The sequence below is a fragment of the Pyrus communis genome, chromosome 12 (assembly GCF_041283825.1).
Source record: "Pyrus communis isolate YQ-2024b chromosome 12, ASM4128382v1, whole genome shotgun sequence".
Lineage (NCBI taxonomy): Eukaryota > Viridiplantae > Streptophyta > Magnoliopsida > Rosales > Rosaceae > Pyrus > Pyrus communis.
The window spans coordinates 2997570-3018730 of NC_142576.1; the positions used below are offsets into that span (position 1 = coordinate 2997570).

General features: G+C 33.8%; 1 protein-coding gene and 1 long non-coding RNA gene across 14 annotated transcripts; one reads left to right on the forward strand and one right to left on the reverse strand.

The window, feature by feature from the left end:
- Window positions 1–3914: 3914 nt before the first annotated feature.
- On the reverse strand, window positions 3915–13951 carry LOC137745485 (uncharacterized). Its single transcript, XM_088681337.1, has 2 exons — window positions 13293–13951; window positions 3915–5175 (listed from the first exon to the last, which is right to left on the reverse strand). Exons 1-2 carry the CDS (start codon window positions 13890–13892, stop codon window positions 4195–4197), a joined length of 1581 nt encoding a protein of 526 aa, XP_088537463.1. The 5' UTR covers window positions 13893–13951; the 3' UTR covers window positions 3915–4194.
- Window positions 8495–12313, forward strand: LOC137745900 (uncharacterized). 13 transcript variants are annotated; one of them, XR_015954158.1, is made up of 7 exons: window positions 8495–8791; window positions 9587–9676; window positions 10215–10245; window positions 10366–10434; window positions 11499–11560; window positions 11839–11927; window positions 12155–12313. It is a non-coding gene; the product is annotated as an uncharacterized LOC137745900 (long non-coding RNA). The 13 variants fall into 13 exon arrangements; XR_015954156.1 differs by lacking the exon at window positions 8495–8791 and adding an exon at window positions 8798–9440 and having other exon boundaries at window positions 9556–9676; XR_015954157.1 differs by lacking the exon at window positions 8495–8791 and adding an exon at window positions 8798–9440.
- Window positions 13952–21161: the final 7210 nt, after the last annotated feature.

Sequence of the window (21161 nt, forward strand, 5' to 3'; positions counted from 1 at the left end):
GAGAGGGTACCCTAAACCATAGTTTTTATTTTTATTTTTTTTTAACGATATTATCTACACTAAGAGAATGATAATTTTGTTAATTTTAGTTTTTAAATATTTATAAAAGTTTGGTTTTTATTATTAATCCACGTTGCTTGATATGATTGGACATGTAAGATCCATTCGTGTGTCACATTAATACATAACGAAAAATTTGACAGAACAATCAATCTGATCTTTTGGTTTCCTTTCAAAGACCAAATTGATGAAATTTTTGTTTCAAGTAACATTTTGATTAAAATGTCCAATTTTAGAGACCATATGTGATAAAGAACCTACCAAAAAAAAAAAAAGGAAAGAGAGATTAGGTTTCAATATATCATTTGTCTAATTTAGTAATTGAAACCTTATTCTTTTTCAACTTTTGATCAAGATCCATTAGTTTTTATCGTGTCATAATTTGAATAACATTAGATTTACATGTTAGCAAATTTAATTTTTATAATTAAAAATTATTAAACATTTCCAAAACGTTACACTTTGGTATATTTACATGGTTAAATTTTTGTATCATATATTTGTATTTTTAATTTGCACCTATTTTTTAATCTTTACAACTTTTCTTGTTAATTTAAATTTGTACTCATATGTCTAGGAAAAATTACACTTAGAGTATACTTTCAATACTTAATTATATATTGAGACAATACTTTTTAAACATTTCAAGAAATGACATTTTTTAAATCCGCGTAAGATGACATTATGTGCGGTTTTTTCATTAGAAACGGAGTTACGTATTCTGTTAAATAGTGATTGGCGGTGATTCGAATCATTCAAAATATATTTTCGTTTCTCTGTTGTTTTTCTTTCTCTTTGAAGTTTATATGTTCCGATTTATATTTCGCCATCTCCCTCAATTATCTCTCGCCATAATTTTTATTCAAATCATTCAAATTCTCTTCGAAGGTAAGTGTTTCTCTCAAGTTTATCTCTCTGAATTTTATGTGTTCCGATATAGATTTTCGAAGTGTTGTGTGTTTTTGAATTTATTTCGGTTTAGATTTTGTTCTTGTTTTTTGCAGTCACGGTTTTTTAGTTTTGAAGATTTTGATTCGGTTTGACCTTATTTGATCGAGTGTTTGTCAAAGGTGATTTTGTTATGCTGCTTTTGTTTTTCATTGAAGTTCCTTTTGTTTTTTGCAGTATAGCTATCATATATATTTGCTAGAATTGTAATTTACTTTTGTCTTTGATTTTTCACTAATGGGATGTTGTGATGGGGTTTAGTAATATTCTGTATTCTTCAATTATTTTGAATTTGCAAAATCAAATAACTCATGGAAATAAATTAATATTTCATTAATCTGTATGTAAGAGGACTTTACAATATGTCATCAAGTTTAGACCGACAACAATGAATGGCATACTTATGATTAATGCCTCTATTAATTTGATGTTTTCTTATGGTCGAGAAATATATACAGCTGTCTTATTTATTGGACAACATCATTCATCCTCTATATTTAATATTAATTGCTTTTCTTAATCTATTTTCCCGTCAATCTTTTATGCTACATAATCTCATTTGGTTTTCGATTTCATGAAATGTTTTGGAAGCGGGAATGTGTGAAATGTGTTGATGCTGATGATAGTGCCGAATTTGGTGACACTCCTCAACTAGCAGAGCAGGTAACAGGGCTGCTTCCAACTCAAATTAAATGATTCAAGCTGCCTAAGATTTGCGTAGCATTCCCAAGTTGTAGTCGATGTGCCTGAGTGGTTAAGTGCTTGACTAATGAATGTAACCACTAAGATTTGGATTATTTTTGGGAGGTAAGAAATAACATTGCTAATTTCAGATTTATGGGTTTGAATTTTCGTTGAGTATGTGATTCTGTGTTGTGTGTGTATTGATTGACTGATGAAAAAATGTTGCCATAAAATATTGATTTTGACATTTTTATTTATTTATAAAAAGGTTGTATGATTTGTAAAGATTCATGATTGCTGGTTTGGCGTTTTTGGGTTCGTGGGTTGTGTTGATTGTTGAATGCCTTATCAATTTGGTTTTTAATGTCATTGTTTGTTTATCCATTTCCATAATATTCTATTCAAATAAATGTTACTTTTTGACTTGAGAACTGTAGTTTACCTTTCTTATTTTATCTTTTCTTGTAAATTTGATTTATAGGGCTCCTGGGTTGTGAATTGTGACTGAAAATTTGATCCTCACATGGAGTTAGGCAAAAACAACTATTTTTTTCTTATTACTTTGCTTTTAAACGCATTCTGATTATGAGATTGCCTCTTTATACAATGTACAATTTTTATAGTTGCCTTCAATGTTATTGTCATTGGCTTGGGTGCTCAAAAGATCTATACAATATGGTTTTGCCAATAATGTGTATTGGGTTGAATATCATAAAAGCGAACATCTGTAACTATAGATCTGCAAGTACTTGGTAGATAGAGTAATTTGGGAATTTGTTACCAAAACATTGATGGATAACATGCATATAATTTTTTTTACGTGGATGTTGAATGTTGAATGTTGAATGCCTTATCATTTTGGTTTTTAATATGCCATTGTTTATCTATATCCAAAATTAGTCTGAATCCTTTCAAATAAATCTTACTTTCTGATTTGAGAAACTGTAATTCACTTTTTTTTATTTTTTATCTTTTCCTATCCATTTGATTTACAGAGCTCTTGGGTTGTCAATTGTGACCTGAAATTCTACTCCTCACATGGATCATACGTAAAAAACACTATTTTCTTTTCTTATTACTTTTCCTTCAAATGCGTTTTATTCTGAGATTGTCTCTTTATATATTGTAAATTTCCAGCACTTATGCAAACTTCAGAGCATATAGGTTCCATTTTAGGTACAAAGTACCAAATATGTTATCTATGGCTTCAATGAAATGCTTTAGTGTTATTGCTTTTAATTGTTTAGTTTTAATTGATGTTTGGATGCTTAAAAATATTATACGTTGTCTTTTTGAACCTGAACAGATAATCAAATTGGAATAGATTCTATTTTTTTAGTTCATTTTGCTTATCAGTTTATCTTACTTCTTTGAACCAAATGCAAATTTCAATCTTGCATTGTTAAGCCCTGAAATTAGAACAAAAAAACTTGCATGAAATTGAAGTTTTCTTTGATTGAGAACTCATTTTTCTTCTACTTGAAGTTTTCTCTAATTGATTTCTGAATAATTTAGAAATGGGTATGTTAAATTGTGGGTTACGATTTCAAAACTCGCGGCGGAACACTGGCATTTTTTCTAGTTTCAATTCTATTTCACTAAGGGCCGGCCTGGAGTCATTCTCAAGTTCATCATGGCCCCAAATTCTTCTACCAGTGTGTACTAGGTAGAGAAACTAGAACTAGAAGTACTATTGCTTGGCTAAGGAGCAAGACCACGTTAATTAGGGCTTGTAGTTTCCGTTGATGATATTATTGATTTTCTTAATTAAGTAGTAGGAAGTTGTTTAATGAAACAATCTGATGAGTAAGTATACTACATGTTATTATGCAATCAATGTGATATGTTATGAAAATTTTTAGGTGATCTTACTTGAATTTCAGTGACCATACAAGAGAAGAGAATATTTGTGAAAGTGCTTGTTTGTAAGTACTTTTAAAATGATTGAAAGCGTTTTAGTAAAAATGTTTTAGAAACTAATCTTTTGTAAAAACGCAAGTGACTTTTGGAAAAGCGCATGAAGTGCTTATTGGAAGAAACACATGAAGCACTTCAATTACTTTTGGTTTTGGAACTCAAAATTTTTTCTTTAAAAGCAATTCCAAACGAATCATGAGTCTATGTTTAGTTGTTTATACCGTCTTTTTTTTTTTTTTTTTGGGGGGGGGGGGGTGGGGAAGCCATTTATACTGTATTAACTAATAACAAACTACTAGCAGAGAGAATGAGAACAGTTGTTAGTTTGCTAATGTGATAACAAATGACATAAAATAAGAATAAAAAAGTAGCTACCGTCCAACATCAAATTAAAGACAACAAACACTTCTAATTTGCGTAGGAGATGGATTATTTATCATAACTAAGCAACATTCTTGAGTTACCAACCCGGATCCAGAAAGCGTCATTGACCTAGTTCATTACCCTAACCCCTAGTTGCTACATGCATGCAGGATTATGCCCTTGTTAATTATTTTATCAAGCAAACACAATGCGATAGAGTAATCACACAACTGCAGGCGCATCTTTCTCTTCAAAACGCGTTGGATCGTTACGTGAAAAGGAGACAATAGTGATCATGTTCTTGAGACCTGATGTTGACCTGAAGTACATGGGCCGCAACCATTTCATCACCCAAATAAGAAACCGAATACTGTGCATTACACCGACTACGGCCAGCAACGCAATCCAAAGATAAATGGATGTCTCGGAAATTCCTCTAGATGATGAGAAAATAGGGTTCTCAGGGACGATCATGAGCAGCACATTTAGGTAACTGAGTGCCATGAATGTGAGAGTGACGCACATGGACATCGATAAGAGCCACGTGCACAACCGATTGTGGAGAGGAAATCCACTAACGAGTAAAAGGGTCACACTCAAAGAAGCAATGAACGAGATGGTATTGTATCTTATGAACTTGATGAAGTACCCACACCAAATGTAGCCTAACACTGCAGTTCCAGCTATACATACTTCACCTTCACTGCAAACTGTTATATTATGAACGCTAGTGTTTGTATTATTAATTTCCCAAACACCACCTGGTGGGTTGACTAAGGCTTGAAAAGTCATGGTCGAGATCACCGTAGCCACAACCATCAGCAAGCCACGTGTGTCCTTCACCCAATCATGCGGATATCTCAACCATTTCATCAATTTTGTCAAGAACCACCTTGCTGGCTTTGATCCCTTTTCCGATGGTGCTACTTGTTTGTGAAGCTTCTTTTTCTTCTCTACCCTTCTTGGATTTGGTGATCCAACACCAGCGGCAGCGGCAACAGCTGAGTTAGGATTATCATTTTCATTATTTTCTCTCCTGATTACTCCTGCATCCATCAAAATCTGTTGAATTTCTAAGCTTCTGCTAAAGTCCTCTCTTGCAACGCTGCTGTACTCTAAGATATCTAACATGGTCAGAGACATTCCATGTACACCAGTTGCTTCTGCTCTTATAGCATCAACGGAAAGCAGGTAACGTATAGTCTGTAAATAATATATACACTTTATTAATATGGTGCAAATTATGCTGCTAGGGAAACAAACAAGAGAAAGTTACTACTTTGAATTTTCTTGATTTTCAATATTTGATGCATCTAATATTTTTTCGTCTCAGTTTGGTACTTAATTAAAGTCATAATTCTGGAATACTTTTATAGATTTGTGAAGTTTTTCGTCAAAAGTTCCGTTAACTGATGACATGACCTCTATGTGAAAATTGATTGGATGTCACATGTCCATATAGGCCCATATAGATATTTAAAAAATTTATCAAAAAACAAAAAAATTTAAATACTAAAATCGTACAAACCTAAAAGAATAATGCTAAGGAGACAAATTTTTTTAAACCAAATAATATGTCATCAATAAGAAACAAACACGTTAATCGATACTTAATTAATTATTCAATTATCATTTTGATTTTAAAAAAAATTGATTTCCATTATCTAACCTAAAAACCTAAGACCAACTCCAATGGTGTGCTAAAAGCTAAATTACCCATCAAAATTTTCCCCCAAACCCACTCCAACCCAAGAAGAAATTTTGGGCTAAATGCTAAACCAATGTCAAATTCCCCCCAAAATTTAGCCCAAAAATCGGAGTGGACTTCACTCAATATTTATCGGAATTTAAATTTTTTTAGATTAAAATATTCATAAAATTAATTTACGATAATCTACGTATTTAATTTAAAAAAAAAAATTAATTTAACAAAAAAAAAATAACCAAAGTTAATTCTTTAATAATCCTGGGCTAAAAGTTTACGTTAAAATGGTTAGAGCAGAAAAACTGTTTCTGGGTTAAAAGCTAAATTTTTCGGGTTAAAAAATTTGACTTTTAGCCCAACCATTGAAAATTGTAAGAGGGTGAAGATCATTTAAAAGAAAAAGGAGGTCGTGCAGCTGACCATGAAGGTCTCCGACGACCACCATGGTAGATTCCAAGCCTAGCTGATCGACGTTTGCCTCTTTGTGAAGGATCTTGGATGTGCAGAGGACCACGCTATCGACAACCTTTACGGGAAACACGTCGGGCAATTGGGTCGGGTCCAGATTTCTAGATGCCCAATAAAAAACGAACCTGAGGTTCCTAACCCATTCGAGACTAAGCTTTCCATCGGCCGGCCAGCCAACTGGGGTTTTCAGATTAGGCTTTGGCTACGATGGGTTGTCTTCGGATTCAAAGTTGGTGATGGCGGAAGATGCCGAATCGATGACTGGCAACAGTTCTGCTGCTAATACGTCTTGCAACTTTTTGAGATGCAGATGGACGAAATTCTCTTTTATTCCAGTTGAAGGGGAGGTAAGGGAAGGGAGTAGGTTGCAGATCTGGGGAACGGAAACCCATATGCAGCACAAAAATGAGTGGATTCATTCTACCGCTACCCCATGTGCAGTCGAACGGAGGGAGATAGATGCTCAAATTTGCTCATTTGCGATTCCTCCTCAATGTTTATCAGATAACTTAGTTTTTTTTTTTTTTTTTTTAATTTATTTAATATCCACATGTGATATATTGACATGTAGTGCTCAGTCATTATTCACATGAATGCTGCATTATCAGTTAATGGAGATTTTTATGAAAACTTAATGGATATGTTAAAGTTTTCTCGAATTATGATTTTAGGTATCAAGTTGAGACGAAAAATACTTAATGTATCAAATGTTGAAAACAAAAAAAAACTTTAAAGTAGTAAACTGAAATTATTCTCATAAAGTATATAAAAAGAGGAACAAACAAAAGAAAATATACACATGAAGATATGTATAAAATTACCATTACCTATTAATTGAACTCAAAATGGTACATGAAGTTATCATTTAGGAATACTTTCATAAATCCGTTAAGGTTGTTGTTAAATCAATTATTAACTAGTGACGTGATATCATGTGGACAATGACTAGGCCACGTGTCAATAGAGCCCACGTGAAAATTAAAAATTTTAAAAATAGAAAATTTTGAAAAATCCCATCGTCTTCTACCTCCCCCAATCCCAACCAACCTTCCCTCCATTCTTTCCTCTGCGCTCACCCAACCCTCCCTCTCTAAAACCTGCACGATCTATAACCCTCTTGGACTGGCGAAGATGAACAGGATCGCAGTGAGATCGGTGGTCGGTAGTGTGCGCGATGCCCGGAACAACATCGTTGCATTTCCATGGCAGTCGTTGCTAGGCTATTGGATAACGCCAAGTTCCTGAACCACCGGAGCAATGACGATTTTAGCAAATCTGGGGCTGGCTTTGAAGTTTCTAGGTTTTGTCTTCTTAAAACCAAAGCGTGAAGGTTTGAGCTTTTATCGAAGCTCTATCAGCAGCATGGTTAGGTTTTGTATCAGAGAAATTGGAGGTTTGGTTTGTTGATTAAGGGATGTGTGGCTATGATTCTCATGAGGGGAGGGGCTCCATTTTGACACGTAGTGCTCAGTCATTGTCCACGTATGCACTATGTCACCAATTAATGGCTGATTTAACACTAACCTTAATAGATGTATGAAAGTGTCCTAAAATTATGATTTCAGATATCATTGTGACAATGACAAAGCTAGAAATTTATGTTAGGAGGGGCCTTTAAGCTAAATGAAAGAAATTAAAAAAAAAAAACATATAGTAATATAGTTAATTGGAGAACAATTAAAAGTTAATTTTTCTAGCTTTTTAGTTAAAGTCAGAGCCTTAAAATTTAGATAAAATTTAGTATTGAGATGGTTATGTTATAAAAATAGAGCATGTTTACAAGATTTGGTAAAAAAAGATTTCATATATTAGATTCAAGTAAAAATTAAGGTTATGACTAGCTCAAAAATATTGTAAGATATTTCTTTCAACATAACGTAAAAATTTAAGGTTATGACTAGCTTAAAAATATTATAAGATATTTCTTTCAACATAACTGGATCTTACTCTCGAATGTATAAACCTTATTTTATATGAACTGATAAAAAGACAGAAGGTTTTTGGCTGTGAACATATTATTGGGAGTTTTAAAAAAACAGAAGAAGGATAAAAGGTTGTTGGCTATGGACATCTATTATTGGGAGTTTGAAAAATCATTAGCGTCAGCAAGTTTCGAAGAAGGGACCTCATGTATAACCAAACTCTTCTTAACCATTACACCACATTATTATTATATATACTAAAACCCAGTTGGGTTCCAGCACTGTTCAGCAATAGTAAAAGAGCAGAAATCCCCTGATTTTTTGTTTGCTTAGCCGTTTTGCTGCTGCTTTGCACATTTAAATATCTGCTATGCCCCTGGTTGCCACGCGTTGATCATCCTTTATCTGTGTGGTTCGATTCCGTCACAGCGAATGGACGACGTTTCCCTTCTAGCCCACGCGTCCATCATCGATGGCCCTTTCAGTTCGACTTCTTCCCAATTTCGCTTCTCACGCCATTCTCACCTTTTGGGTATTTTGGAATCTAGGTTTTTTTCTCTCCCGCATTGTCGTTTTACTTGCTGTTTAGCGTTGCCATCTTTCTCCAGATCGGCAGGCCGATAGAACCCGGCAAGGTCAGCATGTAGTTCTATGGAATTACCGCCTGTGATCTCAGCCATCTCAGCCATGCTCACGCCGCCGTCAATTTCGTTGTTTTGTTCAGGTTCGCACATTCAATCTCATTATTTGCATTTTTAATTTAATATTCATGCAATTAATTGTGCTTTCGATTAGTGTGGAAGTTGATATGTTTGATTTTATGCATGTACTTTATTTTTTCTATTTTCTGTTAGAAATTAATTTACTTTTCCTTGGAAATCGTTGAGCTCCTAGAAGTTTTTGCCTTTTTTCTTAATTTGATCGAAATCCATTTCTTACCCACATAACCTAGAGTCGCCTGATGAGTTTTTCGTCGTTCTTAGTGTGTCTGATTTAAATTTTTTTTTTTTTTGGTTGTTTTCGATTTACAAATGGATTTTGTGTTTAAATTTTCTTTTTATAATTTAGGGGGTTTTGTTTATGTGCTCGGATGCTGTGTGTGGCTGTCTGATTTCGTTCTTTTTTTGCTTTCAGCAAACGCTGGTGTTCTTATTTTGGGGTTTTGCTGAGGGTATATAATTTGTTGAAATATTTAGTTTTTAATACATTAACAATTTTGCTGGGTCAGTTTTTGTTACTGACTGTTTTTTTTTTTTTTTTTTTTTTTTTTACTTTCGATCTCCTTCTATTTGAGTGGTATACTGGTATACAATTTATTGTCCTAAATTCACAATCTTACACTTCACAAATTTCACTGCTCAACCTATACTCAGGTAACCAGTTCGAAGTTGGACTATTTTAACCCTTTCAGTTTTTAGACTCTATAATGTTAAATCCAGTGTTTTATTTTGATTCTACATTCATTTTGATTTTACTTTTGACTTTCAGTCTACATTCATTTTGATTGAGTTGTTTTAAGGATTTTGTGGGAGGACTCCCTTTGGAATTGCCGAATGCTATTATTTGTCGGGTGGATGCCTTGGAAGTAGAGTTAATTCCTACTAAAAAGGTATAGAAGCTTAGCTAGACCTTGATTATCATGTAAGGAAGTAAATAACTATAAAAGTAGCTTCACTATGGTCTGTAGTCATCTGCCACACCTTTGCATGACTCTTATATACCTTTGAAATTGAATTTGGGTTTTGATTATTTCAATTAGTTTCTCTGGTTTATATTTCAAGGTCAGCCGGTTTTGTATTTAGCATCAATCAATTGTTTTTTTCTTGGTGAGTACCTAAACGTTTACACTTTCAGTTTAACAGAAAATGATAAATTGAGACAAACTTGAAACCTAATAAATCAATATTAGCAAACCTATAAACTTATTTCGTGACTATCACAATATTCTTTCAATATTCTACGTTTTGCTTACAATTCTGTTCTCTCTAGGATGTTTTAAGTGCATTTTTGGTTTTTAAGTTTCGCTGCCAAATACCAACTGTGTGATTGTGTTTTCTAACCCCTATGTTCTCAATAATATTAATGTTTTTTGATACCATTTTTACATCTTTCAAACACAATGTTTAATACAATTTTCAAATCCGCAGTCATTTCGAACTCGGATTCAGCCAGGCTATGGTAAGCCTTTATTTTTCAATTGCTCTCATTTGTTTATATGTGAATCAATAACTTTTTGGCAAATAATGAATGTCGCAATTGCTGATAAATTGATTCTTTGTTTAAAAACTTGAACTGTAGATCTGTGCAAAATATCCATATATGGATCAGTGCCATGGACTCTTCTCAACCTATGGACCTCAAATCTCAGTGCGTCTTCCATCATTTCTCCAACCTCACTATATATGGAACTATTACATTTGCAATCATATTAATTCCTTGAACACAATATTTATATTTCTCTGTAACCTGCTAATTTTGGAATATATTATCGTTTCCTTACTGGTACATGAAAATGAAAATATAAAAATACAACCGGTTTAAGAAGCTAATCTCTTTTAATGTTCTTGGTTGTGTACAATAATTTTTAGTTATGTGAACTAGAAACCATGTGTGAATTAACTTGCAAAGTTTCTCTTATCACCCCTCTGGATAGTTTTGTGAACGAAACTAAGCATGTCTCTGTTTGTCTTTGAGTTTTCTCTAATTAAAAGTCGGAACAATGTCAAGACAAGTAGAAAATCCGTTTCTCTACAAAATAGGCAGTTGTCACTGGTAATCTAGGGAAAATAATTCAGTCAAAGATGAAAATAAAATTATTAAAGTAAATAATAAACCTTATATAATTTGTTTCTAATCTTTGAATAATTATTGTTGTGTCATCCTGAGAGCACGATTGGTGCAGCTCAAATGGATCTGTACCAGAGCATCTTGCGCAGTAGTATGGTGGCTCTGCAGCTCACAACACTCTATGTTCTTATTTTATTTTTGGGTTAGAGCATGCATATATTATCAGTTGCTAGATATCATGATCAATCCCTATATTATATGTGAAATAAAAAAAGAAGGAACACTCTAATCAGATGTCCACTGAAAAGAAAACAAATCACATTATAGACCAATACGTGTTAAAATTGTGTTGAAATAGAAAGATGAATAGAATGTTTCTGATAGAGATTACCCATGATAACAAAATGGTCAGGCACTATTTAATGGTTGTCAAGGTTGGATCTTTGTCTTAGTGAATAACAGTACATCTTATATCAGGGAAAAACACTAAGATCTGATACACTATCAATTTCGTATGACAGGAGAAATAAAAGCTTTAGAACGCACTCCATTTTTTTTTTTTTTCTTCATGTTTCAGTTTGTTTTTCAAATCAGTTGTCAATGCTATATGCTTTTTACTAACATATGTTTTTTGTTTTTAATAGTATACGAACATAAAAAAAAAGCCTCCAAACCTCCAAAGACAGTAGCAAGATATTTGTTGATGGTAAGCTATTATTCTCTGAGATCTGTTTCTTTTTGTTTATTTCACATGTGTGGCTATTTATTGAAATTTGATTTGTCAAGAACTGGAGATGGTCTCGATTTTAAGGTTAAAATTGAATCATCCATGATTTTAAAATAATGGTATTTTTATTAAACCTATGGCGATGGACACATAGGTTATACATGCGGATTGATACATTATTGTAGTTCTCAATTGATTTATGGTAGGTAGTCTTAACTCTTCGTCTATGTACCAATTTTTTTTATTTTAGTGCTCAGGTAGAAATTACAGAGGAGCTTATTTGTTGGAGATTTGAAGAGTAAAACTTAGCAGCGCGGTACCGCCGAAAGTGGTAATTGCTAATCAGGTTTCCACTCTTTTTTCCACATACTTTGGTTCAAAAGCAATATCATTTGAATGATGAAACATTAAGTTAGCATCTCAAGTGAACTGTATTTGCCACTTCTCTTTTAAATGAATTTTAAGATCAGGTCCAGTCCATATTTGTTTAACAATATTGTATCATTCATTATATAGTTTCACAAAGATCGTGCATAATTCTTGCTGAACTTGGTTTGGTTTTCTTTTGTTTAGGGATAGAGTGAGCGAATCATAGTTTGACCAAGTCTTGAATGATGAATTGAGCCAGATCATTGAGGTCTCTTTGTCAAGTTAAATTTTCATTCGACTTTTTATTTGTAATGCTCGGTTCTTCACTCAAACATTGCTTATGAAGTGAACGAATTTGCATAAGTTTGAATACATTTCCAATCCCGCAGCAACGCGCGGGCACCGTTGCTAGTACTTACCATTGTTATATTAAGTGGACAACGTAAGACCAAATTCCAGGATGGGCCTTGGCCAATCCTCGCCTTCATGTGGCTCTGCCACGCATTTTGGGATAAAAAAACTTGACATACCAAATGTTAAAAATCAAGAAACTTCAAGGTAGTAGACTAAGATTAACCAAAAATTAAAAATATGGGCAATTTAGTAATTACTTAAGCATAAATGTTGCTTGTTTTTTACAGGAACATCACAGCGTGTGTTCGATTGGGATTTTGAGGGATTTTAATTCGTTTAATGAATCTAGAGGTATTCAATTAGGATTTTAAATGATTCTTTAAAATTCAATATGTATTCAATCATGATTTTAAAATAGTTTATTAAAACCCTTAGAAATTTGGATGTATTCAATTAAGATTTTAAAGAAGTTTATAACATTCCAAGTGTATTCAATTAAAATTTGATTTTAAAGAATTTGAAAAAGTTGAGTAATTAGAGGGAATTAGAGAGATTTCGTAGTGTATTTTAAGTATCCACAAATCTCACATCTTCCCATGTGATTTTGAGGGAATTGAATTAAAATTTTACATGAAATCTCTACAAATTAATTAAACTCTCTAAAAATTCTTGGATTTATAATTTATTGAAATATCTCAAATTCCCAGTTGAATATACCCCTCAATATAACATGCTGTATTTAAAACTTAAAAATAAAATTTGTTCAAAAACAAAACTTTAAAATAAAATAAAATAAAAATAAAAAACTGCCCATCATTATTCCAATTTCTGTAACTGATTTTTTTGTTTTTAAATTTTAAAAACTAGTTACACTTCATAATAAAAAAAAAATGATATTGTTCGTACAGTGTGGGCATATTCTAGTATGAATTAATATAGTTAAAAACTAAGAATATCCAGTATAGAAAATGGAAATATATGTACGTACCTTAATTTGCCGTAGCATCAAAGCTAAGTGTAGTATGGTCATACCACCATCACAGCCAGCTCTTGAGTTGAGGAACTCACCATTGCTGTCGTCTCTTTCAACTAACAGTTTCAAGCACTCTAACTGGTTGTGTATAATACACAGGTGCAAAACTCTTTCTTTCGATCTGTTTTCAACTTTGACATAAATGGACTCAGGATTCTTATCAATCATCTTCTGGAGCACCTCAACTTCTCCATTCATGGCTGCATAGTGACGAGGGATTCTTCCCTTTTCATCGCACCGCAAGCACGCATCAGCATACATAGATAACAAAGCTTCGATAGTCTCTTTGTGGCCCTCAGCATAAGCCAAGTGCAGAGGCGTGCGTCCATCGGCGTCCACCCGCTCTGCAAGTTTGGGATTTTTAGTGCAGAGGGCTTTGGTAAACTCAGCGTGGCCTAGCAAAGCCGAAACATGCAAGGGGGTTCCGGTTTTTCCCGTCTGCAGGGATATTCTCCTTAGAATTTCTGGGTCCTTTTCAATCAATCTGTTTAAATATTCCACATCCCCAGTTCGTGATGCCTCGTACACTTCATCTTCATGCCGTGTGATCTCCATGGTTTTTTTTTTCTCTCTTTCTGATCTTTGCTTCACTTAGAAAAATTTCCAGAGAGCGATCGATTATTTGTAATAGCGAACAAAATGCAAGTGTATCAAAAACACTCTTACAAGGTTAAATATAAAAGCAATTACAAAAAGACACTAAGGTGATTCGCGTATGTCTGCATGGAATGATTCTAACCGTTGAAGCTTGCCTGGAGCTAGCAAATAATCGACGACCAAGGCCAGTCCCCATCCTGCGTGCAAGTGGCTAGATCTGATACGTACACGTAGCAAAATTGTTTTTGCGAAGAAATTTGTATGGAAAACAATAAAGGTAGCCGTCTGCCCTGAAGTCGTCCAACATGATTTGGTTCATGATAGCCCAAGCTAATGGTACTAAAAACAAGCTTTGAAGTTACCTGTTGTTTTTATTGAGCAATCATGCATGAGCAGATTCAGTTAATCTTTTATTTTTCCCCGTATTATGACAATTTTCTTTGACGCTGACCCTAAAAACTACTTATTCTACATGGTACACAAGTTGAATAGCCAATAAGCTAACTACGTTCTTCAATTGAATGTGGGGCGTGTCAACTCATCAGCCAAACTCAGCCAGGAGTTAATGAATGTTGTTGTGGCATTGGGTGCACTGATGACTTATAAATCTTGTGATTGCGGTCAAGGAAGGAACACATATCGGCCTTCAGGTTCTAGAACCTGAAGACAAGGCTGCTACGACTTGCGGAGAACAGATTTGTGTGTTGATTTGGAGGGACTTTTTCACGTTACGTGTCGCTTTGTATTTATAGAGCTGATGTACTTGCTTGGCTCGGCCTGGATGACAAGCAAAGTATGTCAATTGCACCTGAACTCTGTAATGGAATATTCTGAGAAAAAAAATGATCACCACATGCGTATCTGGACAACAAAAGGGGACTCTGCATCCTTTTCTTATGGTAAAAGGGGACTCTGCATCCTTAATCCCATATCATTCCAACTTTGACTTATCTTTAATCCCATCACTGAATTGGTTGGATAGTCCCACACGGTTCTTTTCACTTCCAAAACAATCACCTTGCTTTTCTCAATGCCCACATGCCTATACATTGCATATGCCTATCCAATTTGCCACTGAAGTTCATCCCATTTGCAGTTTACGTATGCATGCATGAAGGCCATGCATCCTAACATTTCCGATCAACCCCATGCTGCTCCAATCCAATGACAAGAATGAAGAATCCCTAGCCCATTTGAACTGCATTTCTTGTTTGGAGATATAATTTGCATCCTATTATCCCATATAAGAAATTGTCAAGATAATTCATATTAAAATATCATTATTATAATTAAAAATCATAATATTATCTCTTAACAATAACATTCCAATCCAATGGTTCAAAATTTTGCACACTCAACGGTCTCAATTGCTCGAATCGATGGCGCAAAATCGGGTACAAACACTCTCTTATGCAAACGTCGAAGCTTATGTTCCCATTTTCTCCAGATTTTGATACTCTTTCTATAATATAATTAGATCTTGTGTCTGAAATTAATTATAATGTGTGTGACATTTGTTAAATATTACTAATTAGTGAGTTCTGGGTATATTTAGGGAAATTCTATTCAGACCCACTTATCTTCTTTCTATAGCAAACTTATCTTTTTTTATCTTGAAATTCCGAATGTCCCCAACAATTCTCCTTCTACATCCAAAATGAAAATGAACACAAAGTCAAAAATAAAATTTCAGAGAAAATTCCAACCACCCCATCTCTCCAAACCATAACCACCCCCAATTTCTACCCCTCCCCAACTCCCCATTGCCACCTCCCCCAATAAAAACCCCAAAGATCTCAACAATCACTCTAACTTGTCGTTTAGGAACTGAACAATTAGATAAAAGGTACTCAAGAACTTCATCATCTACAAGGTAGTTATAATTTTTTGCTCAGCAAGGAGACCCATAACACTAAAAGCATCTTTCTTTTGCACAAAGTATGAATCATGGTTGCAAACATCAATAATGATTTTGTTAAATAAATGTCGTTGCATTCTAAAACGATGTCTAAGGTACGCTCAAGGTATGCATTGTTACGGACAAAATGATCGTCCAAGAGACCATTACCTCGTTATTGCCTCATTCTATTGAACGCTTGCGCTTGGAGTTCTCAGCCACAACTTGCATGACACAACGGGAATGTGAGGCTTATTCGCTTCTTGCTTCTTCATCTCTCTTTCTACATTCTTCATCCTCATCCTCTTCCATTTCTTCCACCTCATTTTATCCCTCCTGGAGATTGAACATTTCTTCCCCTTGCTCAAATAATTATTTCCCTTGCTCATCAATTTCCCACAATATCCTTAAAGAAGATACTGTAAGGACTCAAGATTTATATACTATGAAGAAGGATTCAGAGAGATTTTGATTTTGGTGTGTGATTTCTTACGATGGATGTTGGGTTATATGGAGGGAAAAAAAAAAAGAATGTGGTTGTAGATAATGTCATGTGGCACGTTGTGATTGGTTAAAAATCTTATCAAAATCTATTCTCAAGGATTCTAAACAGTTAGTGATATGTAGAGTGACGTGTGACGTGATTAGTTAAAAATTTTGTCGAAAATCTATCTACAAAAATTATACTTTAAGAATAATAACACTTGGTGTGACGAGATCGATAAAAAATCCTATTTAAAAATAAAAATAAAAATACATTTTATTATTTTATAAAATAAAAAAATACTAATATTTTAATACGAATTGCTTGGGTTATTTAATTTTGGGTGGAGATACACTTGAATATTTACTGTTCACTACAGACAGTCATTGTTCATAAATAGGATTGAGTTGCCTATTTTCTAAGGAGCCTTTGAACGCTGGAACTGCTCTAAGAACAAACTTTGAAGTTCCTGTCGTTTTTAATGGCTTTTAATCTAGTGCAATCATGCGTGGGCCGATTATTTTTTAATCCATTTTTTCCCCATATTATAACAATTTTCTTCGGCTTGATTATGCAAACCTGGAGGTTTCCTGTACATATTTTCCCCAAATTTTTATACTCTTTAAATGATATAAGGGTTAAGTTTAGTTTACTAATCTAAATTTTTTTTGGTTTTCAACATTTCAAATCTCAAGTTTTTTCATCTTAGTATGGTACTTAAAGTGATAATTTTGGAATATTTTCATACATATGTACTTAAAGTGATAATTTTGGACATTTTCATACATATGTTAAGTTTTTTGTTAAAACGACTGTTAACTTTTGACGTGACACCTATGTAAACAGTAACTAGACGTCACGTGTCAATTAAAAAACTAAAAAATTAATAAAATTTCTCGTCACAATTTTCTTTGCTTGATTACTTGATTATGCAAACCTGGAGGTTTTCTATTCATATATTTTCCCAAATTTTTATACTCTATCAATAATATAAGAGTTAATCTCAGTTTATTATGAAATTTCTTGGTTTTCAAAGATTTCATACCTTTTTTTTTTTTTTGTCTCAGCCTAAATTGATAATTCTGAGACATTTTCATACATCTGTTAAATTTTATGTTAAAATATAAAACAGTCGTTAACGCTCATGTGGACAATAATTACACACCACTTGTCAATTAAAAAACTAAAAAATTAATAAAATTTCTCTTCAAGTTGGGAGGTGGTGGTGAGGAGGTCGTCTTCATGCAGCACTACAGAATCGTTCGTCGATCCGAGAGACGATGCCCTCCGCCCCGAGTTTTGCTCCATGCTCGACCGCCTCAGAAGCGAGATCGTCCCCGACCATTCCAAGCTCTCTGAAATCTTCGAGCAATTAGGGATTTACGACGACCCACCTCTTCCCTCGCCACCCTACCCCAAGCGGACCCATTTCCAGATTTGACGGCGGCGACCTAAGCCTGCAGAGCATCCCGTGGACATTAAACAAATCTTGCTTTCTCCTCTCTCTCTAAAAGATAGAACAAGCTGCCTCAAATCTTGAAACCCAAAATTCAAAATCACAAATTTCGGATACCTGACTTTATCCACATTTTTCCCGAAACACCCACCTAATAAAGACCATTTTCAATTTCATTCCTCCCATTTTCTGTCACTCCCCTCAACTTTCCCATCAACCAAGCAGAAAACGACTCTCTCTCTAAAAACAGAAACAAGAAAGGAAGAACTGCAAAACTTACTAACTCAGTGTTTCACTTCAAATGCATACCCAAACAATCGTGGGATGCATGTATTTATAGTAGTTTCATGATTACAGTTTGGGTTTGAAAACCCTAGATACAAGGAGCTTTTGAAAAACAAAAACACAAACAGATTACATGCGCAGCTTCAGATTACAATAGAGATTCAAAAACAAGTCCTATAAACTAGGAATGGCTGAAAGGATAAGAATAAGGAGTTTGAACTAAGTCAAACTCCTCAAGTTGCGGTGATGCGCTAAGTATACTGACTTCGTATTGAATTTTCAAGTCAAGAAATTGATTGAGCTGCAGAAGGAAAGATAAAGACGGAGGGATTAATCGGAAGGAAAGAGAAATTGATTGGATTTCCAACTCCCCAACCTCAGGTCTCCCTCCCTCTTCGTATATTATGGGTTATCAATTCTTTTTCTTTTTGTTTTTTTATTCTTTTTGTTTTTTTTAATTTTCAATATTTTAATATCCACTAGACACAGATTGATACGTGAAGCCCAGACATTATCACATGGATGTCACATTATAGGTTAACAACTAACAAAAAAACTTAACCGATGTATAAAACTGTTCCAAAATTCACTTTAGTACTAAAAAAAAAAAATTGATTAGAAAATATTGAAAATAAAAAAAGTGCAGAGTAGTAAATTGAAGTTAACTCATAATATAATTAGATATCTTGTATTTTTGTTTTTGTTTTCTTGACATTTTCAATGTTTATTACTACTAATTAGGGAATTCTAGGTATAAATATTAATTGACTTTTCATAAAAAAAGAAAGGATGGATGTAGGGATGTAGGGTTTATATGGACAAAAAAAGAAATGATGAGGTTCTGGACAATGCCACGTGGCATTACGTGATTGGTTGAAAATCTTATCGAAATCTTGGCTAAATTATTATAAACAGGAAGTGACATGTGGCGAGTCGGGATTGGTTGAAAATCTTATCGGAAATCTATCCACAAAATAGTACGTTCGAATAATGACACATGGCGTGACAAGATTGGTTGAAAATCTTATCGTAATCTTGGCTAAATTATTGTAAACAGATAGTGACACGTGGCGTGTCGAGATTGGTTGAAAATCTTAGCGAAAATCTATTCACAAAATAGTACGTTCAGATAATGACATGTGGCGTGACGAGATTGGTTAAAAATCCTATCCAAAATTAAAATATTTTATTTATTTATTCTTTTATAAAAAATTTAAAATATTTTAAATGGGTTGGGTGCCATCGCATTTTTTTAGGGGTGGAGATGCATTTGGCCTATTACTGTTCATTGGGGTCTATCACTGTTCACTGAGTGGATTAAATGGGATAGGTGCTGCCGCATTTTTTTAGGGGTGGAACTGCTCTAAGTGTCATCCCAAATGCAAAAGACGATGATCCAATGTACGAACTGACAGGTGGTTGACAAAAATGTCTAAGGGAACAGCTCGATTTTGTGAACTGGAATTGGATCCCCTCCTGAGAAAATGGTGGGGATCCTTATGACCACACAACACAGGCCGTCGGATTTTGATCCAACGGCTATAATTATTATAAGTTTAGAGGGGCCCCCTGTTTGTAGTGGTTGGATCAAAATCTAACGGCCCGTGTTGTGTGGTCATGAGGATCCCCACCATTTGCTCAGGAGGGGATTCAATTCCTTGTGAACTGACTTGTAAATGTACCTTTAGGGGGATTGAGTACTTTTTTTTTTTATTTTTTTATTTTTTTTATTTTTTTTATTTTTGGACACAATGAATATTATATTAAAAGGATAGATGAATAAATTGATATTGAACTTGCTATCTATTATTTTATTGAAATAATAGAGAAAGGTAGAGAAAATGAATTTTAGAGAGAGAATGATATAATAGTTGTTTTGTATTGTATGAAAGAGAAAATTAGAAAAATAGTCCTTGATTCGACAATTGGAGCTTGGTCTTTCAAATAAAAATCAGTGAGTGTTGGTCCATCATTTGTACCACCTTCATGGTGAGTGTAGCACATGTTCAGGATAATCTCTAAATCTGTTACACTTCGAGATAATCTGGTACAAAAAAGCACTAGTGGCTAAATCGTACTGCTCACTAGTTCTTAACCTTTTTGAACTTGCATCCAAATTTTGGTGGGATTAATGTTGGTTTTCATGACCTAATTCACTATGCGCATTAGCTTCTGTGTTGTCACCTTCACCTAACCTGAGAGAGAGAGGACTCAAACCGACAACATAGAGACTACGTGATGTGGCTAACCTTAGTGGTTGCTTAGAATTTAATAAACACTGTGCAAGGGTGGACCTTACCTTACCATGTTACTTCATGTACCACTTTGTTGCGAACATGGAAAGGAACAATGAACAATCAAGTAAAAAACAGAAAGAAAAAAAAAAGAAAAAACTGATCAATGTAGTTTAGTTTTGGTCGGAAATTGAAGCGGCTTAAATGTACTTTGCTGTTGAAGTCATGACTCATCGCTTGACAATGGAAGAGATGAATCTGCAAGACAAGGCATTAGAAACATCTCAACTGCTGCAAGAAAAATGAAAATTTTAATGGTTATGAACTTATGATGCGATGGTGCTTATGAATGGCTATTTTAATTGAGGAATACTTTGGATGCGGTCCTTAGTCTCTAACACTCTTTGACTAAAATCTTAATGGTATTCAAAGTTTGATCAAAGTCCCTTGACTTTGTACACCTCATTATATTACTATTAATATTTATATTTTTATAGTTTTGACATTAATTGTTTGATATTTTATAAGATTTATAATCCTATAAATTTAAAATCTCTCATTATAATACTATTAGAAATGGCTACAATAAAAAATTCAAACATTTTAATTGAATAAATGGATAAAAACTATGTAACAATAAGAAATAATAAATGGTAAAAAGAATGTAGCCATAGTGTTAAAAAAATTGGTACATTTCACGTATAACAAAGTGGTACATTAATAAAGAAGAATGGGTACATTATAAATAAATTAGGGTACACATAAAAGATTAAAAAATTATGAGTACAAATGAAATTTTAAAAAATATGGGCGCAAAAAGAAATTAATACATGGGTACAAATTAAAACTAAAAATAAAATACTACAAATTA